The 23,838-nt window shown below is 34.9% G+C and overlaps 3 protein-coding genes and 1 long non-coding RNA gene across 22 annotated transcripts; 1 reads left to right on the top strand and 3 right to left on the bottom strand.

Annotated features, from left to right (window-relative positions):
* Nucleotides 1–4,126: 4,126 nt before the first annotated feature.
* LOC118033896 (probable CoA ligase CCL9) lies at nucleotides 4,127–5,663 on the bottom strand. Its single transcript, XM_035039035.2, has 2 exons — nucleotides 5,390–5,663; nucleotides 4,127–5,300 (listed from the first exon to the last, which is right to left on the bottom strand). Exons 1-2 carry the CDS (start codon nucleotides 5,588–5,590, stop codon nucleotides 4,224–4,226), a joined length of 1,278 nt encoding a protein of 425 aa, XP_034894926.1. The 5' UTR covers nucleotides 5,591–5,663; the 3' UTR covers nucleotides 4,127–4,223.
* Nucleotides 5,664–5,900: 237 nt separating this feature from the next.
* LOC118033897 (calcineurin B-like protein 7) lies at nucleotides 5,901–9,719 on the bottom strand. Its single transcript, XM_035039036.2, has 9 exons — nucleotides 9,442–9,719; nucleotides 8,389–8,565; nucleotides 8,095–8,177; nucleotides 7,844–7,903; nucleotides 7,373–7,481; nucleotides 7,181–7,233; nucleotides 6,860–6,940; nucleotides 6,670–6,782; nucleotides 5,901–6,343 (listed from the first exon to the last, which is right to left on the bottom strand). The coding sequence occupies exons 2-9, from the start codon at nucleotides 8,480–8,482 to the stop codon at nucleotides 6,283–6,285; spliced, it is 654 nt and encodes a 217-aa protein (XP_034894927.1). The 5' UTR covers nucleotides 8,483–8,565; nucleotides 9,442–9,719; the 3' UTR covers nucleotides 5,901–6,282.
* Nucleotides 9,720–11,314: 1,595 nt separating this feature from the next.
* On the bottom strand, nucleotides 11,315–14,631 carry LOC118033899 (uncharacterized). 18 transcript variants are annotated; one of them, XR_004684949.2, is made up of 6 exons: nucleotides 14,216–14,627; nucleotides 13,938–14,037; nucleotides 13,584–13,650; nucleotides 13,036–13,434; nucleotides 12,848–12,918; nucleotides 11,315–12,268 (listed from the first exon to the last, which is right to left on the bottom strand). It is a non-coding gene; the product is annotated as an uncharacterized lncRNA (long non-coding RNA). The 18 variants fall into 18 exon arrangements; XR_004684942.2 differs by having other exon boundaries at nucleotides 13,546–13,650; nucleotides 14,216–14,625; XR_012168165.1 differs by having other exon boundaries at nucleotides 13,036–13,131; nucleotides 13,264–14,037; nucleotides 14,216–14,631.
* Nucleotides 14,632–14,734: 103 nt separating this feature from the next.
* On the top strand, nucleotides 14,735–23,671 carry LOC118033895 (uncharacterized protein At4g10930). Of its 2 annotated transcripts, none has more exons than XM_035039034.2 (15): nucleotides 14,735–14,893; nucleotides 15,061–15,164; nucleotides 15,364–15,449; nucleotides 15,617–15,707; nucleotides 15,925–15,974; nucleotides 16,543–16,612; nucleotides 17,266–17,375; nucleotides 17,747–17,812; nucleotides 18,215–18,786; nucleotides 18,921–19,007; nucleotides 19,167–19,242; nucleotides 19,555–20,809; nucleotides 20,926–21,000; nucleotides 21,532–22,611; nucleotides 22,799–23,671. In XM_035039034.2, exons 2-15 carry the CDS (start codon nucleotides 15,087–15,089, stop codon nucleotides 23,021–23,023), a joined length of 3,921 nt encoding a protein of 1,306 aa, XP_034894925.1. In that variant the 5' UTR covers nucleotides 14,735–14,893; nucleotides 15,061–15,086; the 3' UTR covers nucleotides 23,024–23,671. The 2 variants fall into 2 exon arrangements, with proteins under 2 accessions (XP_034894925.1, XP_034894924.1); XM_035039033.2 differs by having other exon boundaries at nucleotides 18,918–19,007.
* Nucleotides 23,672–23,838: the final 167 nt, after the last annotated feature.

Genomic DNA, 23,838 nt, shown 5'->3' with positions numbered 1-23,838 from the left:
AAAATTTTATTTTTTAAAATTATCTTAATATAATAATGTAAAAAATAAATTTTAAAAAATAATATATATATATTATTTTAAAGTATTCCTGAATTATATATATTTATATGTGAAGATGTCAATACGTAAAAATAATTTATTATATATATTTTAATATAGGTTGTGCTTCTAAAACTATTTAGGGAATAATTTTTTATTATTAAAGATGCAAATTAATTCAAAAGTATTTTTCCTATGGGAAAAAATATATAATTAAATTATTTGCAAATTGGAATCGAATGCGAAGTTTAACCATTTAGTTATTTTGAAAAAGATAGATGATTGAGACATTTATTTTTAGTGAATAGGAATCTCATGTATCAAGATTCTTATTTTTTTAAAAATATATATATATTTTTAAACATCCATCTGTACCTAGAACATTGTATGAAATTAAGATCAAGCAATTTGCAATGGGATTGACGGAAAAAAAAATACAATAAGTTTGTTAATTTTTTTTATATTTTTTCTAGATGAACTACAAACAAGCTACTGGATAAAAGTATGTAAACAGGAGGATTAATTAGATAAATAATTAAACAGGAAAGAACCTAGAAAGGGCCGGTGCAGTCCTTTTTTTTAGTTTTTATTTTCGTGAAACCTTAATTAATTAAGGTGCAAATGGCCAATTTTATTGCCGTTCCGACCGAAAAGGGTTCCTGATCCTATTACAAATTCATGCAAGTTCTGAGCTCTTGTCGATTGTGTGTAATTTTCTGTCTCTGGTCGAGGGACGTTTACCTTAATTTAAGCAATGCATTTCTTAATTAGAGAAAACGAGAGAGACGAGGCCATCCAATAACCAATATAAAATGGGGGAGAAAATAGAAAGCATGAGGTTACATGCTACAGCATGTTGGCTCGTTAATTATATAACATGAGTCTAAGTTTCGTGTTTGAAAATGTGGTTGTTTTTTTAAAGTAATTTTTATTTAAAAATATATTAAAATAATATTTTTTAAAAAAAATTATTTTTAACATCAGCATATTAAAATAATTTTAAAACACTAAAAAATATTAATTTAAAATAAAAAAATTTAAATTTTTTTAAAACATAAAAACAAATAGTCTTTTTTTTCATCCCAAACTTTTGTATATTATACTTAAATTCGTTTCTTTGAACCGACTAAACTGTTCCTTATAATCTAACTCTAGGTTGAAACTCTGGTGACTAAGGGAGCTAATTAATTCACTTAAGAGAGTTGTTAATCGCATGTGTTTTTCGATGATGATTCAACTAGCAATGAATGCATCTAGATTAACACGCAAACAAGGGTTCCCAGGAGAAATGATGAGCAGAGCACATTCATGCACTGAAATATAGTTTCAATGCATCGAGATTGCCTTTATTTTCTTTATATTAAAAAAAAGAGAGAGAGAAGAAGAAAAGGACAAAAATCATTAATTTAATTTAAAATTATATTTGTATTTACATTTCAAAAATTTTAAAAAAAAATTAAATTTTTTTTACTTTAAATTAATATTTTTTTAATATTTTCAAATTATTTTGTGTACTGATATTAATAATAATTTTTAAAATATATTATTTTAATATATTTTAAAATTAAAAATATTTTAAAAAATAATTACTACTATATTTCAGACACATCTTGAATGTTCGCAACACAGGGAACTGAATTATGAAGGTCCATGGTGCAAGAAAAAAAGTATGGATTCGCGGGCCTTCTCTTCAGTGGTTGCATCATGTGGGACATAAATATAACATTTATGTGATCGATTAATTTGAAGATAACATTTACTTGAAGAGGAAAAAGGGCATTGCGGACCCCGTAAACCAAAGTATCATGCTTCTCCATGTGAGCGTAGGACCACTTATCACATTCCTTGAAGCATATAATTAGTGCTGGCAAATTGTCGGAATCCATGTATTCAGAACTTAAAATGATAGGATAGCTGGTAAAGAGGGATTTTTCTCTCTCTTTTTGTCAAGTTTAATCTCTACAATCAATATATAGAGAAAGATTTTCTAATATATTTGTTGTTAGTGTGAAAGTAATTAAAGGAAAAAGGAAAATTCTTCATTAATAGATAAAATCATTAAAGTAAATGTAGTTATGATAAATCATCAAAACAAAATAACTTTATAAATAAAAAAAATGATTAGGTACCATTTATATTCCAAACTGATGTATTTAGAAAAGAACTTATACCTAATATTTCTTTTCAAAACATGGTATTATGAGAGAGCTTTTTAAAAGATGGTTTATTTTTTTTATTTAAAATTATGTTTTATATATTAAATTTAATATTAAAAATAATTTTTTTTAAAAAAATTATTTAATCTATTTTAAAAAAAATTAAAAAAAAAATTCTACAATTATCTGTCAGTCACCTTCAAATTGGTGAACCCACGTAAAAATAATATTTTTACCTACTACTATGTACGGGTGTCAAAAGCTAACAGGCTATCCGTACCATATCATTCTACCTACCTCACCGTCATTTTCCCCCAAAGGCCGACAGGGAACCAGCTGTCACTCTGCCCCAATAATTTGCTAGCTTTACCTCCTACTTGACTTAATCTTCACCTTAATGACACATTTAATCCCTCTATATCATAAATAATAATAATAATATTTTTTTTATTAATATGAATTTTAAATTATTTTACACGTACCAAATTAATTTTATAGATTCTCAAATTAATAATTATGTAAATTTTCAATAGTATTAAGATTTTGAAACTTGAACTATTAATTTTTAAAAAAACAAACCTAAAACTTAATTAATTAAGTTATATTATTTAAAAATAAAATAGTGTTTAAGATATTATAAACACATCATGGTTAAAATCGTTGTGTTTAACGATGGTAATTTGTTTAGTTGCCTAAAATTAGCTTAATAATTCATAAAATCACCGCCAGAAGAAAAGAGTTAAAAATGGGATTTCATTTTGGCCTCGACTCCCCAACGTGCAGACAACCAGCCCTTTTTTTCAGGTTATGTTTGCACACGTGTGGGTCATTGTCAGACGACGCTCCTCTCGTCTAGCCGTTAATGAAGATGCCGTTGAGGTCGGCAAAGTCCGCGTACACGTCCACTGTTTTATACTTTATATATATATATATAAACTATAAAGTCTTCTTATAGGTTTGTCTGTTACTATGGTAATAGATAAATTGTTAATACACAACCTTTAAAAAGGCTTATAAATTGTTCATCTTTGATTAATAGCAGTACCTTAATAGGTTTCACATGTGGGATAGATAAATGTTTTGTTCTTTACTTTTATTAATCTTATGGCGTTTCGACTTTGCTGATTAACCTGATTTCTAGTCTAGATAAAATTAAAAAAAATAAAATAAAAATTAATCTAATTTGAGTCATTCAACTAGATAACTCAAATCATAATTTGATTAATTCAATCAAAACCTTGTTAAAACATGGTTTAATTTTTTTTAAAAATAATATTATTTTAATATTAAAACTGTATCATTTTAGATTAACCCAAGTTAATCTGTCTAACTTATAACATAAAACTTGGATCGAATGGGTTTAATAAATTTGATTGCATTTCAATTTTTATTTTTCATTTCTTTCCTTTTCTTTATGGGAGGGTGTATATAAATATTTTTAAAAATAAACTTCATAATATATATAACTCATTTAAGGAATAACTAAAAGTAGCGTTTAGTATTGTTGTAGCTTATATTTTTTAATCAACTACAAAGAAAAGATTATTTGGTTAGTTTTAAATGTGTCTTTAAGCCCTTATATCTCAAATAGTATGTATTCAGGTCTTATCATTTTTTTCTCTAGAATGTGTTTTTTGAACTCTCAACTATCAAATAATATATTTTTTAGCCCTATCAATTTTTCTTTGAATGCATTTTTTACAAAATAAAATCAATAATGATAATTTTAAAAAATATATAAAAAAAAACATCTAGAATCTTCATATTGGAATATGAACTTTCCATATCAAAAGCATTTATTATTATTATTATTATTATTATTGTTATTTTGACTAGACACATAATTTGATGGTGAATGCACATTTTGCTCGTAGAGAACTACTAATGTTGATCACAGCCGAAAAAATGTTGACCGTGCTTTGTGATGCCCTACCATGCACACGATAACAATACTAAAATTTATTTCTCTTGTTCAAAATTTGATTCTGGGGACCTATTTTTATTTTATTTTATTGACTAGAGCACTAATTATAGAGCAAAACTAAAACGTGCATACATACCTCCACCGTTGATGGGCTCCTTGATCCGACCGACGAGGTGCAAAAATCCATCCTCATCAAGAAAACCGACATCCCCTGTATGGAACCACCCGAATTGAAAAGCAGCCTTATTGCCTTCAGGATTATTCTTATAACCCTTGGTCACATTAGGCCCTCTAATACACACCTCGTCACTAATTCCAACCGGTTGAACCACCCCATTCTCATTTAAAATGGCCATTTCCTGCCCAATGGGTTGTCCAACCGACCCGGGTTTATGGCGGCCATCTTCGGGTAACGGGTTGGAAGCCATTAAATGAGCTGCCTCAGTCATTGCATAAGCCTCCAAAACCGGTGCGCCAAAGGCCTCCTCTAGCCGTTCCATGATAACCGGCGCCAAAGAAGCGCTACAGCTCCTGATAAACCTTAGCTTGGGGTAAGCCGGCTCTGGCTTGCTGACATGGCGGTCAAGAATAATTTGATGAATTGTCGGGACTGCAGTGTACCACGTGGCATTATATGAAACCATGTCTTTCCAAAATGTTGAAGCAGAAAATCTCCCGGCGGCTGGAAGAGCCACGGCGGCTCCAGCCACTAGTGAGCTCAATAACCCAGCTAATAATCCATGCACGTGAAATAGCGGCAACACGAGGACAGTGGAGTCAGACTCGGTGAGCTTATAAGCCGATTTTATGTTCAAAACCGAAGAGGCCAAATTCAGCTGAGTCAAAGGGACGCCTTTGGGCCGGCTCGTGGTGCCAGAAGTGTGTAGGAACAAAGCCACGTCAGATGAGTCGTTGACGACATCGTCAACAGCGTCAGGTACTGATTCTGACTCGGTTGAGAGAGTTACTCTTCTGGATTGGAAGTCAAGAGTGGATGTCACGTGAGGGATTTTGAGCGTAGAAGCCGCGGTTAGTGCCGGTAGGATTGGCTCTTGTGGCATGATTAGGAGTTTTGATTCTGAGTCGGAGAGGTAAAACTCGAACTCCTCGGCTGTGTAAGCCTGGTTTAACGGCGCAGCTGTGGCTCGGCAACGAATTACAGCCAGAAACATGACCACAAACTGCATAGAGTAAATAATGAGTGAAAATTGAAAAAAAAAGGTTCTGTACAGTTTTTGGATCTACAAAAGGAAAACATAATCGACAGTACCTCGATGGTGTTGGGGAAGGTGAGAGCGACGACATCACCGGGAATGACGCCGGCGGAGATAAGAAGAGAGGCGGCATGATCGACAATCTGTTGCAATTGAGCGTGTGTTAAATCGAGTCTGCCAGAGAGTGATACAGCGCGACGATTTGGGAAATCCTTGGCTGATTTGTTTAACAAAACAGTCAAAGTGAGGGACTCCATTTTCTTTAGCTTTGTGTATACGGAACAAAAAAATTGATTTAATTTAACTTAGAAGTGAATGTTTTAATTGAAAGAAAGCATTCCTTCACAAATAATGGTCATATTTTATTTCATTCGAGTCATGAATCTAGTTCTTCTTTCTGTGCCTGAAAGCTGCCAAGAATGGAATCGTTCAGCTTACTTGTCCCTCGGAGCATACAAGTTGTTTTGAATCAATGCTTTCAACCCACTAAAGCCAGATTATATTACTGGAATCTATGCTATTCTAATTGTATATTTATTTCATGGCATTCTGGAGAACTCTCTCTTTTTCATTGATTTTTGGAACCCATTTACACGATAAAAGGAAAACAGTATGGTTCAAACAGTCCATACCAAAGAATTGATCTCTGGAAATTGTTAAAATCCCGTCTTATTGGCTTGTCAGTCTTTCATAACTCACATGGTTAGTTTCTAACCAATGTGGAACAACCAAGCTCACGCATGTTCCATCAATATACAAACCTCCAAACTTGCTTATTAAAAGTTCAGAAACCTCTTGTTAAAAGTAGCAGAAAAGGTATACTTTTGACTATAATGACACTGTGCATGCAGTACACTTAAAGGGCGTCTCTGTAGCAGCCTAGGTTCTTCCAGCATCTCCATGTTAATGTTTATCGCATCTTATGGGAATAGAATTTGATACCATCCTGTTATTTGTAGTCTGGCACTTCGGTATTGAGCACAAAGCTGGGAAATGCTAGTGTTAATTCCCTGAAAATGGAAACCAAGAGGTGATATAGAGAAGTATGGTCATGCTCTTGAAGTGTAAAAACAAAAGGAATTCAAAATATGGAAGCTCCTGCCACTAGAAAATAGAAGGAGAAATGTTGTACATATATTCTTCATGAGACAACCAGATGTGTACTTCAGCACTGTCAAGATATTCTTTCATGACATTTTCGGACTCAAAAGTCTCAAAAAGTAGTTGGAGAGAGAGCGAAATGACAAATGGAGCTTAAAATCCAGATTATATGATGGTATAGTATGAAACAGATGAACAAACTTGAACTGATGATGTAGAGATCTTGAGGACTCACTTTAGATATGGAAGAGTCATGTTCTTCAGGAGAGACGGGTTCTTAGTTACAAAGTCCTTCCACTCTTCTGGATCAATTCTGCCATCTCCATTTAAATCTGCTTCAATCATTGTCTAGAAGAATATGATTTACTAAGATCAATGTCTAGGAGATTGAACGAAATATGAAAACTGTTGAAAGATTTTGACACCTTGTCCACAATAGAATCAACAGCGTCATCCGTAAGTGTAGAATCCAATTCTCTCAGAATAGCCAGTACCATCTCCTTCAACTTCAAGCATGAGAGAAATTCATGAAGTAGTCGAAAATTAGAAAACAAACAAAAAGAAGGGAAAATAAGGTTAGAAATCACAGCCCTGTAAATTTAACAAAGCATACCAAGGATGCTTTCATGTTACTTCCCAAACTGTTGAATATGCAACTGATCAACGCAATGATTCTAGTTTTAAGCACATTTTATGATACTCTTGAAAAGCTAACGAGGGCAAGGGGAAAGTTGCTGGGTACTTACTTCAACACGCTCAATATAGCCAGTTTGTCGTAGATCATACAATCTGAAAGCAACTGAAAGGAGATTATTCCCAACTTAGTGGTGAAAATCGTAGTTAACAGGCTAAAATGACTTTTTGTAGAAATAAATTACTTATCATATTGAAACAAGTATTATACAGAAAAGATGGAATCCACACGTATTATATCATACATGTAATTTTATCCTCTTCAGAAGCATTTGGATGGAACACACTTAATGACCTAACAAACTCTCCAAATTTGATTACCCCGTTATGCTTGGCATCAAAAAGATCAAATACCTGCAATAGGTTGGCATGGCAAACACATTATGCATTGGCTTGAAAACTAGATGGAGTCCTATGATGATGAATAATATGAAGCCAGAATAGACCGGTTCATAACTTTCACTCTATACTTACGAGGACAAATGGACTCCTCAATGACCAGTTAAAAAATGCAACATTTACAAAATTATCAGAAATTGAATGCTTCAGGATGTTGGTTTTACTGATGCAGCTCTCTGATTGCCTAGATAATGTATAATTCCTTAAAAGGATCTGATATCTTAGATGAAAGCAATTTGAACACAAAAAATCAACAGATTACAAACTGGAAACTAAAAACACAATATTGAGAATACAAAAAATGAAATAGTGCGCACCCTGTTAGAGAAAAGATTCTGCTTACTGCTATTGCTGAAAAGCGCTAGTTGAAATTCTTCCTGCTCAGAAATGACAGATAAATTAGCACTTACTATAAAGATATCCTTCACGATCCAATGACAAACTAAAAAGTCCTCTGTGATCAACCTTCAGCCTTGATTAACCATAAATTTGATGGTGCAAATAAAACGATCAAAATTATCTCATCATCAAGAAAAAGTTACAGCTTAATGAACTTGAATAGAGATACCTTGTGAATAAGATCATCATCAACTATGGTACTGCTTAGCTTCTTGAATAGATCATGCAAAGCTTCTATTTCGTTGACAGAAACTGTGACATAATACAAAATATCAAACACCTAGACATGTTAATCGACAGGTTGTGATCAATCATATGCCCTACAGCTGGCAATTAAATGTATGAAAAAACTCCAGCAGCATAAATGTATTCAACTAGGTGAAGATTACATGCAATATTCAAGCATCAGATTTTAAGATGTTGATCAAATTTGACAAAAAAGGCACTTGAACCTTCTACTTACATGGTGTTTCAGAAGCAAGTATGATAGGATCCTCATCCCTCGGTAGTTTACTGGTTTTTGTCGAGCAAAAACAGCCTTTGAAAGCATCCATCATTCTGATACACAGTTATACGCAATTGATCCCAATGAGTCTTTATGTAATAAATGCAGCAAATCCCGGATTTTGTAATAAATTTCCTGCCACATCAAAACCAAACATGAATCAATAAGACATAATTTTAGTTTGAATGGGGTAATTTCTTGTGCTTTTGGCTGGAAAATATGTTCTCTAACATGACAGTGGATTGAAAAAGCTGCAAAAATAAAATATGACTTTCTTTTGTTTACAATAGCATCAAATTGGGTTGATCTGATCTTTAGGAACATTTGATTTGAGTCAAAAACTATGTATGGCAAATTTTAATTAATTCATGCATGACTTGTTTGATATCAGAGCTAAATTTTCTCAGAAAATGCTTACTCCGACTCACAATTAAGCGTCTATATACATTATTTTTATCAATTCAGCATTTTCTTTGGCTAATGTTTACATGCAGAAAATCCAGATTTCCAGTGTCAGAAGCATTTAGGAAAACAGATCTAACTTACCAACAAGACAAAGTTGAGTGATAAATCAACTCTATCACAACAAAATCAAGAGCAGATTACATTTTTTGAAGTCAAAACACTAAGTACCCCAGTGCCAATAATGGCCTAATGGGCATCAATTCCTTTTAATTGTTCAAGTTCATCAATTCCTATTAGTGTTGCTGCAACTACACAAGTAGGACACAAATACAAAAGGGGAGAGGAAACAAAAAAAAAAAAAGATGCTTTATCCTCCAACAAGTATTCCATACTTACAAGTTACAAAGCACTGAAGGTAACGTTTTTTCTAAATTAATTTCCACTGCAAGAACATGAAGAAAGCCCCATTACAAAAAGGGTCGAACTTGAGATTGTTTTATGCCCTCAAGATTCATCTCTTTCATTTAACCACGCACATATGCAGCAATGACCAGAGAGGGGAAAAGAATATCAAGAACTGCCGTGCAGGGAGCTGGATATGTTTACCTGGGGAGGAAGTTGCTTCTTCTAGAATAAAAAAAGAGTTGACAATTTCACTTTCTCCATTCTCAGAAGCTTGTTTCTTCTGGCTATTCATTTGTGCTGGGATTGTATTTTATATTAATTAATGCCATCGTCCACTTTCTCCATCTTTCCAGTTTGCCTCCATTTTTAAAACACTAATAATTTCATTTCTTTAATTGAAAAAAGAAAAAAAGAGCATTGGGCAAGGGGCATTCTATATATTCAACGTTTGTTTCTCTCGTGACGCCACCATACACGCCTCCACACCACAGATCCTGCACCACGGCCACGTTCATCCTCCAAGGTTGTCAATCAAAAAACAGTGATTACATTAAAAAAAATAAATAAAGGATCATAGTATTCTTTGGCTCGTCTATAAATACCAGATACGTAACAATAATAGCTTTTTTTTTTTTGATTTACATAGGTGTCCGGGCCAGCTTGCGCGCACTACAACTAATCCTATGCCTCACTAAACATCTTGCAAACCCAGTGAACATGTAAGGCACCGCGGAGGTGATAGACGTGCACAATAAGGTTTGAACCCAGGATGCAGAAAAAAAAAACAAGTCCCTTTAACCTCTGAGCCAATAACTCAACTGCACAATAATAACTTTTTTATCATTTTGATTCATGTCTCTATAATAAAAGTACAGTCCGCACGTAAGCTTCGAGGATCTAATTGCAATGAAAGTACGAGCCTGTACCTAATTTCTTCCTCATATCAGGTAACAGTGGGCCCAGCTTGCTACAGTAAGTGTTCTGTTGATTACTTGTTTATAACGCTAGTGTTTGATACGCGGTATTGGTTTTTTAAAAAATATATTTTTTATTTAAGAATATATAAAAAAATCGATCCTTAATCTATTTTTAAAGTCTCGTTTGAAGAAAAATAATGTTTTTTTAAATATTGAAATCTTTTAAATACACACCTCAGGTCATAAATAAATCTCCCTGGTTCAATTTCTTTGTTTCTTTTGTAAAATTAAATTTTATTTAATTATATGATAATAAAAATAAAATTCGCTAAAAAACTAAGATTTTTTTTATATAAAAAAAAACATCATGGCTTGCTAAAATCTTATTTGAAAATAAACTAAACTTTTAATAGTATTTAAAAAATATCAAATCAAATATATTTAAAACTAATTTAAGAAATTAATAAATTAATATATAATATAATATAATATAATATATATTTACTTAATAAATTTTAAATTAAACAAACTTAAATCATGGGGGAAATTTTTTCTGAACTTTTAAAAAATACACAGACACCATTATTTCTATTTGCAAGTAAAATCTTAACAATTAATTTAAAAAATCTAATTGATTGACTTGCGCTTTACTGTAAGATCAAACATTTTTTTTCATATAAAACAAATGAATGTGAAGCCGTTTCCAACCCCGTTTTTCACATAAAAAAATTACTTGATAGGAAAATTTTACTTCAATTTTCTACTTGAGAGCTTACACACATAAATCAACTTGGGAATTTACCATCAGATTTCAAATCCAATAACATCTCAAATTAATGTTGATAAATATACAGAGAATCCTCCACTAACCATAAGTCGCACAACATTTGATTACTCAGGATCCTGAAGAGATGCTTGGATTGTAACATTATAGTTATAAAGTGGAGCTATTCGAAAAAACTGTAATGGTTCCAAGAACACCATGGAAACCATTCCAGAAAAACTTCATGAATGCATCAATGCTTCTGCATTCACTCAAAGGCCTCGTAGTAATTGATTCATGCTCAGATCTAATTTCCATTCCGTATCATGTTTTCTCAACAAACCAAACATTTAAAGCAGCACTGCACATTGATTAAGGCCTAAGCAATGTTGCCTTGTAATGCTTAACTCTCTCAGTCACTGATCCTTAATTAAGAGCTTAAAAATGTTGTGACGACCAAAGTTTTACATAACAATTGCAGAGGTGCCTATGGTAGAAAAATAAGGACCCGTTTCAAGAACAAAGCCGGATATGTTGTTCAGATGCATAAAATATTCGAAGTCCATTAGCCAAGTCATTTTTATATCTTCTCGGAACCACAAGGAGAAGGAGATCTACCTCTCTAGTCCAAAAAAAGAGACCACCTAGCAAGATCAACATGTCAGCTTTGCTTTTGCACCTAGCAAACAAAGATCAACTGATAACATTTATTCCGAATATCCCACATGTATAGAGAAATCTAACATAATAAGACATTGACAGGGGTTGTAATGTTATGTTCTAATTGCAGATTGCAGAAATAAAGTTATTAGGCAATAGACTTTCCTACGCAAAGAGAAAATTATTAGCTTTTTTAGGAATAAGAATAGATGAGAGAGCATTCATCCAGTCATCATGGCATGGCATCATGAGAAACTGAATTCTTGGATCCTGACACACCTCTTATTTCTAAATTTAAGTGGAAAGAAATGACAGAAGAAGAAATAAAAGACAAACACAACAATTTAACCAATTAAAATGCACCCTGCCAACTTAAACTGAAATATTTCTCTCATTAAATTCTATTTCTTTTTCTTATTTGTGTTCTTTTGTGGTTGTCCTTCGAGCTCCTCATCTGTATTAGCTTCAATTATTCTCGTTGGCTCTGTAGCAACACCATAAGACTACTCAAGAATAATAGTACTCCGCACTTGAGGTCTTGGCCTAGTGGTGGAAGGAGCTTGTTTCCTTCCTTTGCACCAGGATTCAAATCTCATTGTGCACGCCTGTCACCCTCGCGGTGCCTTACATGCTCACTGGGTTTGCAGGATATTTAGTGGGCCGTGAGATTAGTCGTGGTACGCGCAAGCTGGCCTGGACACCCATGTAAATAAAAAAAAAAAAAAAAAAAGGAAGAAGAATAATAGTATCTCCTATAAATTTTTTTCAGTTTAATATTTGTCAAGTTTTAAAATAATGCACCTGGCCAACAGTCCATTTAGTCAAGAACCAATAAGTTAATCAGTTCGACCACAAAAAGAAAATCCCAAGACAAAGGTGCAAAGTGGACAACAAGAGTTAAGAGGGGAAAGACCTCGAATGCAAGGATCCTAGGAGCTGAAGAACAATTGAACAAAAATCAAGCATGAGATCCAGGCAAAACATTTCCAAGTAAAATAGGCAGGTTTCTTTCACCATATTTGTCAAATAGCTAGAGTGCATGATTTAAAGCAGACAGGTTAATCTATTGCAAACCCAGACTCATCAAAATCATATGATTCTAATCACTATTTTCTTTATATCATTGACTAATTGCTTTAGTTGGTTTGCCATTTCACCATGTTTCTCTATATCACCTATTCTATTTGAAAGATTTTTATATGACCATTAAATTTGTGCATGCAGTTTTCTTCTCCGGAACGAATAAAAGAGAACAGTTGTGCATCACCTGTATAAGGAGCTTTTCCCCATAGTTCTTTTTAACTGCAGTCCTAAACTCATCTAGAAGCTCTGCATATTCTTAAACCACAACAAATAACAAAACAAAAATCTTGAGACGTAGAATGATATAAAATCTAGAAAAGAAAAGAAGAAATATCAGTCGATTGGAAATGGAATAAAGTAAAATTAGTCTACCTATAAAGTTACCCTCTTTTGTCCAAGCCTAATGTAGAACTCATCATTCAACAACTTCTCATTGTTTGTGCCAAAAGCAATTGCTACAGGCAAGCACTGCATATATTGAATACAATTGGAAGGTTTTAGTAACTAAATAGCAAGGGACAACTCATAGCTCTAGTAAGACAGTAATTGAGGCGTGTCTAAATAATATATAAAAAAAATGAGTGAATGAAATTGTTGTACATTTGATAGAAAATTTATCCCTTTTTCTCTGGAACCAGAAGCTTCCAAACTCATCCATCCAAAAACACAAAGAATATCAAAATCAAATATACCAGTGGTTAGAATATGCAAAGGGACGTAATCCTCCTAATGTTGTCTGTAGAGAGAGTTTTCCTATTGGGATCCCCATTCCTTAACAAATGTAAAACAATCGCATCAATCAAATTAATGATGATCCACTCGTTAAGAGATAAGAAGTGGTATGCACATCCAATTTCTAAATAAATTTATGAGCATCAATACCTGGCAACCAAGATCCCCAAGCCCTAAGATACACTCACCATCAGTAACAACAATGATTGGATATTTCTCTCCAGCCAATTCTTCGATGCTTTAAGAATATTGCCCCTGAAAAATCCATTTTTTGCTAAATACTCCATAATTGTTTAGAAAAGAAAAGGAAAAAAACTATAGAAAATCCATGTAAAAAGGTGCACATGAATGAAAATGAACAAATGTTATTGTGATAGCAATTATTCAAGCATCATTGCCGGTTGTTGGAACTAAGGGTGTTGAAATACAATATTCTGTACAACGGTTCTATTGGGTAATGAACTTCAAATGTATAGTCTGAATCTTTCCTTCTTAAGAGACGAGTTTCAAACTTTTGCACGTATAATTTTATAATAATATACCATCCCATTATTTCAGCAAGAATGCAAGAAATTTCCCCAAGGCTTTCGAGTTGAAAAGTAGCTTTCATCTACCGCTAATGGCTGTTTTGTCCTTTAGCTCCTGTCAATCAAGTATTCCTTCATCATAATTCATCACGTAAAATCTGGGCTATCGAAACAGAAAGCGAAGGGGCATACACCATAGAAGACAATTCTGTTTTCTTTTTTTAAAAAAGTTCATTTGTGCCCAATGACCCTAAAAAAAAACCTAAAAGCAAAGCGAAGAAGAGATTAAAAACCTTTCTTCCTTGGATGACAACCGATCCTCGAAGGAAAAATCCCCACCCTTTTTCTAACACGGAGAGGCGATGTGTTTGGTGATGCATAACAAGGGCTGGCGATGGGTTTGATGATAGTTGGTGGAAAGGGAAGATCGACATGAGAGGAAAATTGTATGTTGGTGTCTGTCCCTCACCCTATTTTGAGACAAAAACACAAAAATGAAAAAAAAAATTATGATAACAAACAAGCCACGTTGCCAAGAACTCAACTGCACACACAAACCAAATATCCTGGGAGATCAATACAATTATCAATGAAAACACTGTTTAATCCACATTCCACAGTGTGCATGGATTTCTTGATCTGTTTTAGTGTTTTCTTTTATATAATTTACAGTGTAGTGTAAGTGTAAGTGCAAGTGTAACAGTAATTTTAGGGCTCTTACTACATAATCAATCCACTTTCTAATTCTGGACCCCAAAACCTCATTTTTGAACTATTAGGCCCAAACTAGGTCTCAGAATAAAATAGCTCGTTTTGCTATTCAAAAGAAGTCAACACAACCCAAAAAATAAAACGTTTTGGCATTTCAATTTTGCGAAACCTGCAAAGGGTAAAATAAAAAAAACAATAATCAAATAAAAATCTCTCTGTCTCCTGCTTCTTTAATGGCGCTTTCTCATTCTCACTCACAGGTGATCTCTCCTCTCTAATTTCCCTTTTTTCCCTTCCGATTACTCATTCTTACTCACTGATCTTCGAAATAATGTTTTCTAATCATTTAATTCATGTTCCCTTAGCTTATTATTCTTGTTATTATCTAATCGCGTCTTAATTTTTAAAATTCTGGTGTTTTCTTTAGATTTTTTAATTATTATCGAGATTATTATGATAATGGAGGTGGATTTTGTTACAAGTGGAATATTAGAAGAAGAATTGCCTTTTGAAGCTGACGAGAATATTCATGTAAGTTTCATTTTATTTTACCTCACTGATTTATTTTAATATCGATTTTTTTTGGATTTTCTAGTTTTGAGAGCTGAAATTTCTGTTTAGAAGCACGAATTAGATGTTTTTTTCGTCAAAATTGCTGCTGCTGCTGCTTATTATTTTTATTTATGTTAGCCAATAACATAAATATTATTTCCATTTTAATAATTTGCAGGATAATTATAATTTTGAGGGCGAAAGATGTGGGATATGCATGGATATTGTTATTGACCGGGGCGTTCTCGATTGTTGCCATCACTGGTACATGTTATTTTATTATTATTAATTCAACTTCTTTCTTGCTATTTCGTTTTACTAGAGAGAGATGAAAGTTTTGAGCTTTGGTTGAATTTTTTGTTAGATTATGCTTGCACTGAATGAATGAGCAGTGAAGATGATCACTTGGGTTTGTTTTGGGAATTTTTCAGGTTTTGTTTTGGTTGCATTGACAATTGGGCCACAATCACGAACCTTTGTCCACTCTGTCAGAATGAATTTCAGTCTATTACATGTGTTCCGGTGAGTGATTTAAGATTTTGTAAGCATTACCCCCCCCCTCATTTTACAGTAAATTTTGTTGTTTTTCAAACGACTTGAGAACTTTAGTCGAGGTATATATCCATCTTATGAATTTAGTAGCTTTATTAGGTTACTTGGTTCTAGAAGTTTTCTTGAAACTATCTATATCCAAACTTTGTGCAATATGATGCGTGACAATTTCTATTTGCTAATGAAGGTATATGATACCATTGGAAACAACAAAGTTGATGAGGACTCACTTTCCAGGTAGTACTAGTAGTAGTATATGCTTTGCGTGTTGTTGGTATTTCTTCCTGATTGGGGTAGGCTCCATTTTTTCATGTTTGGTATTTACCGGCATTGCATCCTCACACTTAGGTGTCTACTTTTCTTATTGATCAATCAAATATGATTTTTAAGTTCAGTGGAAGCAGCACTGTTGTTGCAAGTTGCAACCTTACAATATTAAGGTAGCTTCATATTTTTTCTAATTGAAATAATCGCAATCCACATGAAGCTCCTCCTATTGGAGATTAATTTGGACCCCTGAAAAGTTGTCACTCAGATTAACAAAGCCATTTTAATTATAATGTTTGAGATCCTTGATCCATTGCATCATCTATTATTCTGTGTTTATCAACTTTCCAAATAATACACAAGTATGCAAGTTACTGGCATACTGCAATTTCACTCTTTACCTTCTCATTTGTGATTGATTTTTGTGATTCAATGCCGACATCTGGGTAATATTTAGCAGCAATTGAGAACTGAGGATTTGCTTCTGTTTAGGTTTTTCAGCAGTGATTGATTCATGTTTCTGTTATCTATGCTGCAGAGATGATGATTGGTCTATTGAAGGGAAGAACAACACTCTCTCCTTTCCATCATACTATATCGATGAAAATGTAATTATCATCCATATGTTATCATTTTGAGGTTTTAGAGCTAATTACTGATCTGAAGTCTGAACCTGTTTGAAACTTGTGAGCTAATTTATACAGAGTGACTTCCTCAGTCAGGGTTAGTGACATGATCATATTTGCTTGCTCAAACTTTGCCATGCCATCAAATTTGCAAAGTTGATTTCAGATGTTGATGCTCTAAGCTGGTAGCATTAGATTTATACAAGTTATTTATGTTGTTGGTTCAAGCCATTAGAAATCACAAATTGATATGTTCATCTGGAAATGGTTTATGCTCAAGGACCAAGCTTTTTCTGTTTCCAGATTAAATGCTACATGCAAAATGATTACACATGTTCGAAACCAAATAAGACATTCATATAAAATTGCTCAGTTAATATTTCTAGCAGTTGGCTGGGCCCTTTCCTTCATAGTTCGTAGCATATCAGCTTATGGAGAGGGGGCCAGTGCCTAGCATAAACAGAATCAATCCAAGCACTTCAATGCTTTTGTGTACAAAAATTTCTTGGGAAAGTCGGTGATATTTCAGAAACCAAGACAAAGTTTCATATAATTAGAGTTTTTATTCTATACAACTCGAATTCATGTGTCATTGTAATCATGATATAATTCTTATGCACTTTATCATTTTGTAGGCAGTTATCTGCTTGGATGGAGATGGCTGCAAGATTCGAAGTGGATCAGCAAATATTGAGGAAGAATCTAATCTCGATACCTCTATTGCTTGCGATTCTTGTGACATTTGGTAAATTTTTATCTCTAAGGTTGTGCTTGATTTTGGGTTGAAGTGGGTTAACATTTAACCTTGTTTAGTAGCTCTAACACCCTTAACACTTAACCCCTTAACATTTAACCTCCAATTCTTAACACTGAACCAAACGCAACCTAAGTAATATTGTTTAGGTATATTTTATATATGTAGGTTGATGTGTTTAGAAATTCTACTTCGCTATGTAGCTTATAGTGAGAGAAAAAGTTTTAGATGGTTGATTTTTTCCTTTTGCTTTGTTAAAGGTGTCAAAAAGTAGCGTTTAACCTGGATACATATTGGGTTTGACAGCTTAGAGCCCTCCTAGAAACAAATTAATTCCCCTACGCTTTCTTGTCATACTACAGGTATCATGCTTTTTGTGTGGGCTTTGATGCTGAAGGGACATCAGAGGATACATGGTTATGCCCGAGGTAAAACTATAAGGATGATTATTTAATTAGGCAGTGTTGGGATGTGACTTTGCTATGTCAATACAGTCCTATGACATTTTCCTTGGAGCTATAAACTATGGTACTCTGAAGAAATGTGCTTCTTCTATACATAGAAAGCATGTTATGTGTATTAAATGAAAGTTGAGTATGCTGCAATTGGCTTTTAGTACTTGTGGAGTGCCTGCAAGGGGTTTTGAATAACCGTTTCTAATGTTTTGTTAGGTGGGCATCTGGTGATGTTCTTCTATTATATCATTTTATTTAAGCTTTCTATGATCAGTCTACAGTCTGATGTAGATTTCTAAGCTTGGACTCAGTTTTACTTAAGCCTAGGTTCCTCTGTGTCATTTGCTAATGCATCATGTTTTTGGTTTGATGCAGATGCACAGTTGGTGAAGGGCCACAGAAATCTGATGTAGCTTCGCTACAGAAGCCAAACAACCAGTGTTATTCAGAGAATTCTCACAGTAGTAGTTTTGCTGAGGCTGAGGCTGCTTTTTCTGGAAAGATGTCTGTATCTATCGCTGATGCTGGAGAAACAGCTGTTGTTGTCTCAATGGTTGGAGGCACTAAATGGACTGAAGAACCAAGAAAACCAACCCTTGAAGTTGATGAGGACCTGATGGATGATGCAGTTAAACCTGATGGCAATAGCTACAAGGTAGAAAGACAATCTAGCAAAAAGACTGATGTACAACCAACTGTGGAGGCACCGGAACTTGAACTTTCCTTATCGTGTGATGCATCCTTCAGTCACCTATCTACTTCCTTGGTGCTTGCTGAGTTGAAGACCATTTGTGATGATGGAACAGTGAATGAACCAGTTATTGGTGATGGTGTTAAAAATTCTTTGAGAAAGTTGTTTAATGATTCCCTTGCCAGAAACAAGCTGTCTGGAAAGGAATCTAGTGAAGGTCTTCATCTTGGTTTATCTTTGGGCTGTTCTTCATCTGGTAATTATGCATGTGTAATATTTGTTCATCTTTCCTTTTCATCCACACAATAAAACATAAGTGAAGTGATAGTTTTGTCTCTTTTGCATGCTTGAAAGTGTCTAATTGCAAGAATGTTTTTGTGCTATTAGCAGGTGACATTAAGACCAATGAAACTGAAGATCAAGGGACCATTGAAGTACAACAGCAAAGTCTTTCTGAAGAATCTTTGCTAAGAAGAGGTATTGAAGAGACTGTTTCAAACATTAAAAGGAATCCATCCAGACCATTATTTGGCTGTGGAAAGTTAAATGAATTTCTTGGAGGAAACTATTTCACATTTTGTTGACTTTTGGATATGTGTATTTCATTAACTTTCCTATTTCTAAAATGTTTTTCAGATGAGAAGATTCTACCAGTTGCTAATGAGGAGGCTATGAAAATTATTGGTGTGAAGAGAAAGCATGCCACATGCAGGTTACTTGAAATTGAGTGTTTTCATCATTACTCACTATTCATGTTCACTAACTGGGTGTCAAGTGTTGTTTGACTTTGTGCTTCTCACTCAAAGTAACTCTTAATTATCGCCCCCCTCCCTCCCTCTCTCTCTCTGTCCCAAAAAAATATAATAGAAGAAAAGAATCACTAAATTTAAAAAACAGGCAATAAGTAGTTGATATACTGGTTCACTGGCTTTTGTCTTTTAAGATGAATACTCCTTTCAGTAGAAGTTTGTGCTGTTGATCATTTTTGTCTTGTTCCTTTTCTTAAACTCTTGTTGGTTATTAGTGATGATGCTGTTAAGACTGCTGATGATATCGAAGACAATGCTAAGAATGAAGCTGCAGTTCTTGCAAAGAAGACCAGAGTCAGCAGAAAGTTGCAAATAACTCCCAAGGACCAGGACAGTGCATTTCTTCCAGAAGATTCCCAAAAGTGCCCCGCCAAAATAGCAGTTCTAAAAAATGTCAAATTAAAACGATCTCTTGAAAAGCAAGATGTCGCTTCTGATATAATGAGTGTGGTTAAAGGGACTTGTCGTAGGACTTTGAAGGGACTTGCTCACCAGAGTCCTCCAGATAAATCATCAAAAGAAGGGGAAAATGCAGCGGGCTTGAGAGTGAAAAAGATCATGAGGAGAGCTGTGGAGGACAAGGAATCATCTGTTGTAGTTCAAAACCTTAGAAAAGAAATAAGAGAAGCTGTGCGTAACCGATCTTCTGATGAAATTGGGGAAAACCTTTTTGACCCAAAGCTTCTTGCTGCCTTCCGAACTGCTGTAGCAGGATCCACAGCTGAACCAGTGAAGAAGTTGCCCCCTTCTTCTCTGAAGGCAAAGAAGTCCTTGCTGCAGAAGGGTAAAGTTCGTGAGAATCTGACAAAGAAAATATATGGAGATTCTAATGGAAGAAGAAAACGTGCATGGGATCGAGACTGTGATGTTGAATTCTGGAAGTATCGCTGTATGAGGGTTACAAAGCCTGAAAAAATTGCAACTTTGAAGTCAGTTCTTACTCTCCTTAGAAAGAATCCAGAAGGCTCAGAGATGGATCAGGGATATGAATTCCAGGAGACCAATCCCATTCTTTCAAGATTATATTTAGCAGACACATCTGTTTTTCCAAGAAAGGATGATATCAAGCCTCTCCTAGCTTCTACAACTACAAGTAACATTGAACAGAATAAAGCTCAGGAAATTTCAATGGATAAAGTTCGGAAGCCATCTCCTGATGATCATACTCTTAAATCCACAGGAGCAAATAAAGTATCATCAAAGCTTGTTGTGCCTTCAATTCATGATAAAGGGCTTAAGGATAAAGTTCTCAGCACAAATTGTCAGCCTGCTTCTAGCAAGGCACAACCGGGTGGATGTTCCAAAGTCAATTCACAGAAGGAAAAAGGTGCTCAATCTGATGATAAAAAGATGGATAAAAGAAAATGGGCCTTAGAGGTGCTTGCAAGAAAAAAGGCAGTTTCAGGTAAAACTGCAGCACATGAAAAACAGGAAGACAATGCAGTGCTTAAAGGAAATTATCCTTTACTTGTATGTCCCCCTCTTCCCCTTAAACCAGTTTTTTCTTGCTGTTTGATTCTATATGACAATCTGCAAACTGTTACTAATGCTTTCTTATTTTCCTCTTCTCTGGTTGCTGTGAGCAGGCTCAACTGCCAATTGACATGAGACCGGTGTTAGCATCCTGTCGCCACAATAAAATCCCCATATCGGTTAGACAGGTATGCAATGCATTGTGCGCCTGCTTTTTCATAACTAAGCTGGTTGTTTTGCATGGACGATAAACTTTTCTGGAGTCATGCTTTAGGTTTGCTCTTCTATGGAAAAAAGAAAAGAAATTGCAGAAGTAGGCTATGTTTTCTGTTTAAACTTGAACTGCCCATTTGAAAAGATGGTATGATGTGGATAGACCACATTATTGTTTCCTCAGTTTGCCATCATCCAAACACCTCTGCCATCACCAACCTGCTACTCCTGTTACTCACTGCCCTAGCGTCCAGAACTGTGTGTTGCCTATTCTTCAGCAGTCAAATTCTCACTTCTAGGAAATCCAATTGGGTTGTGGAGTTGGCAAAATTTAACTTCGATTTGGCTGTTTCACGTACCAAATTGTACTGAACACGAAGTTCTCTATTCTCATCCATTTCTCAACCTCTAATTTTTAAGCTCCCACTCAAATGGTTTTCAGATTTTTCACCAAGTAACTGTGTGCTTGGTTGTACTTTGGCTAATTCCAATCTCTTGTTGTACAGACACAACTTTACCGACTGACAGAGCACTTCTTGAGGAAAGTAAATCTGCCAGAGCTTCGCAAAACTGCAGAAACAGAGTTGGCTGTTGCAGATGCAATTAATATTGAGAAGGAGGTTGCCGACAAGGCAAACAGCAAAATAGTATATTTGAATCTTTGTTCTCAGGAAATAATGCGTCAATCAGATGACAGAAAGTCCAATAGAACCACGGTATCAAATTCTTCACCATCTGCAGTCACTGTTGATAGATTAGAACAAGATATCGATGAACTTCCAATGGATCCTGCAGTTTTAGATGCATTGAGAAATGCAGGACTCTTATCTGATTCTCCTCCAAGTAGTCCCCATCATAAAATGGAGGTTTCCAATGAAGTAGATGATTCCTCAATGCAGATCAAAGAAGAAGGGCCTGATAACGTATTTGAAATGGATTCTCATTCAGATGTTGATATATATGGTGATTTTGAGTATGATTTAGAAGATGAAGACTACATTGGTGCTACTAATTTGACAGTCCCCAAGCTAATAGTAGAAGAAGGCGAGTCAAGGATGAAAGTAGTCTTCTCCACTCTTAAATCTGAAATGCCGAACAATTTTCAGGATCTTGAAGGTTGTTTGACTTTGGGGAATAATGAAGAACTCAAGGACTCTGCCTCCTCGCCAAAGATTCATGTTGATGCAGGCATCATCAGCACAGCCGTGGAGGGTGGAACTAATAGGTCTTGTGCTGATTCACAATCTCTACCTGGCGAAGAAGGTGAAGAACCTTCTCTTGCAGAATGTGATGAACTATATGGTCCAGACAAGGAGCCTCTGATCAACAAATTTCCAGAAGAAGCATCTAGAAATCTACATGAGCTGGCTGACCCTGAGGCTTCAACTAAGCACAAAAGTTCGGAAGAAAATGAAAATAATTCAGCAAGACAAGATGGGAATACCAATGCGACCTCTGCTGGTCACACTTGTGATGGAGAAACCACGTGTGACCATTCTCAAACAGCTGAAAGTGGCCGTAAAAAGGATAGTTCTAAGACTAACACTAACAAGCAGGGTGACATTATCAATTCTGTTTCTAAGAAGGTACAAGTTGATCTCAACTTCTCTTCTTTCCTCGTCTTCTTTTTGAGTTACTTATTTTTTAATGAAGGTGTGTTACAACGCTGTGGATGCAATGAAATTCACAGGAGGACATAAGTTTTCAAATCTGTGTACTATTATTTTCCTTGCATACCTACTTCTGTTGACTGGTCATTCTAACTCTGTATAGGTTGAAGCGTACATCAAAGAGCACGTCAGGCCACTGTGTAAGAGTGGCATAATCACTGCTGAACAGTATAGATGGGCTGTGGCAAAAACTACTGATAAGGTTATGAAATACCACTTGAATGCAAAAAATGCAAATTTCCTAATCAAGGAAGGTGAGAAGGTGAAGAAACTTGCTGAGCAGTATGTTGAGGCAGCACAGCAAAAGGAAAGGAGTGATTCCGTATGACTAACCCTTGTCTTTAGAGCTTCTGCAGCATGTTTTTGTTCTCCAGTCCAAGTATTCTACCCATGACTATGGGATCCAACTCAAGTCCTTGTTGATACTGCTCTTGTATGCACCGAAATTTGAAAAATGTGTTCAAGCAGGAGGTTTTGTTTCAATTTCTAGTCCATTCGATCAGACTTCACCAATGGTGATCCCTTCTTCATCTGAACTACTTGTCCCTGGACAACAGGAGATGGAAAATGCAAACACAACTAATTGACTACAGTCAAAACTACAGAACTGGATCTGCTTGGAATTTTGGACCCAAGCATCGACAGATTTATTTCATCACCACGGTCACTTCACAAGAACTCCAAAAAACAAAGAAACCTCACCTGCAAGGGAGATGTGTGCTGTAACAGATGCAGACGTGACAATTCCGAAACGAAGAAGAGCTGCGCATTTGGAACTATTTCGATGGATGCGAAATAACAATTGATGTGCGCAGAGGAGTGGTAATGCGATGCAAATCATTCCAAATGCATGGCATAAACTCAGTGTTTCGTTTGTGTTGATTTCATGAATGCGTTGTATGTTATGTATCATGTATGTACATCTGCCAGTTGAAACAAAGTCAATTCGGATGAAACGAGTTGGGTTTTCTTGTTCTCTTCTTGTCTCCTTGAAGGCCAACGCAATTTTCACACAAATGTCTCGAATGGAAATATACATTCTCTTTTAGAGACTATATGTGGTGGTTTTTTATTTTTCATAAGCACGTAAAAAATAAAAAATAAAAATTGTTTGGTTAGTGAGGTGTTTTTTTTCTTTTTCAA

Source organism: Populus alba, chromosome 1 (assembly GCF_005239225.2).
Source record: "Populus alba chromosome 1, ASM523922v2, whole genome shotgun sequence".
In the NCBI taxonomy this organism is placed as follows: Eukaryota; Viridiplantae; Streptophyta; class Magnoliopsida; order Malpighiales; family Salicaceae; genus Populus; species Populus alba.
This window is presented reverse-complemented; position numbering and strand designations above follow the sequence as displayed.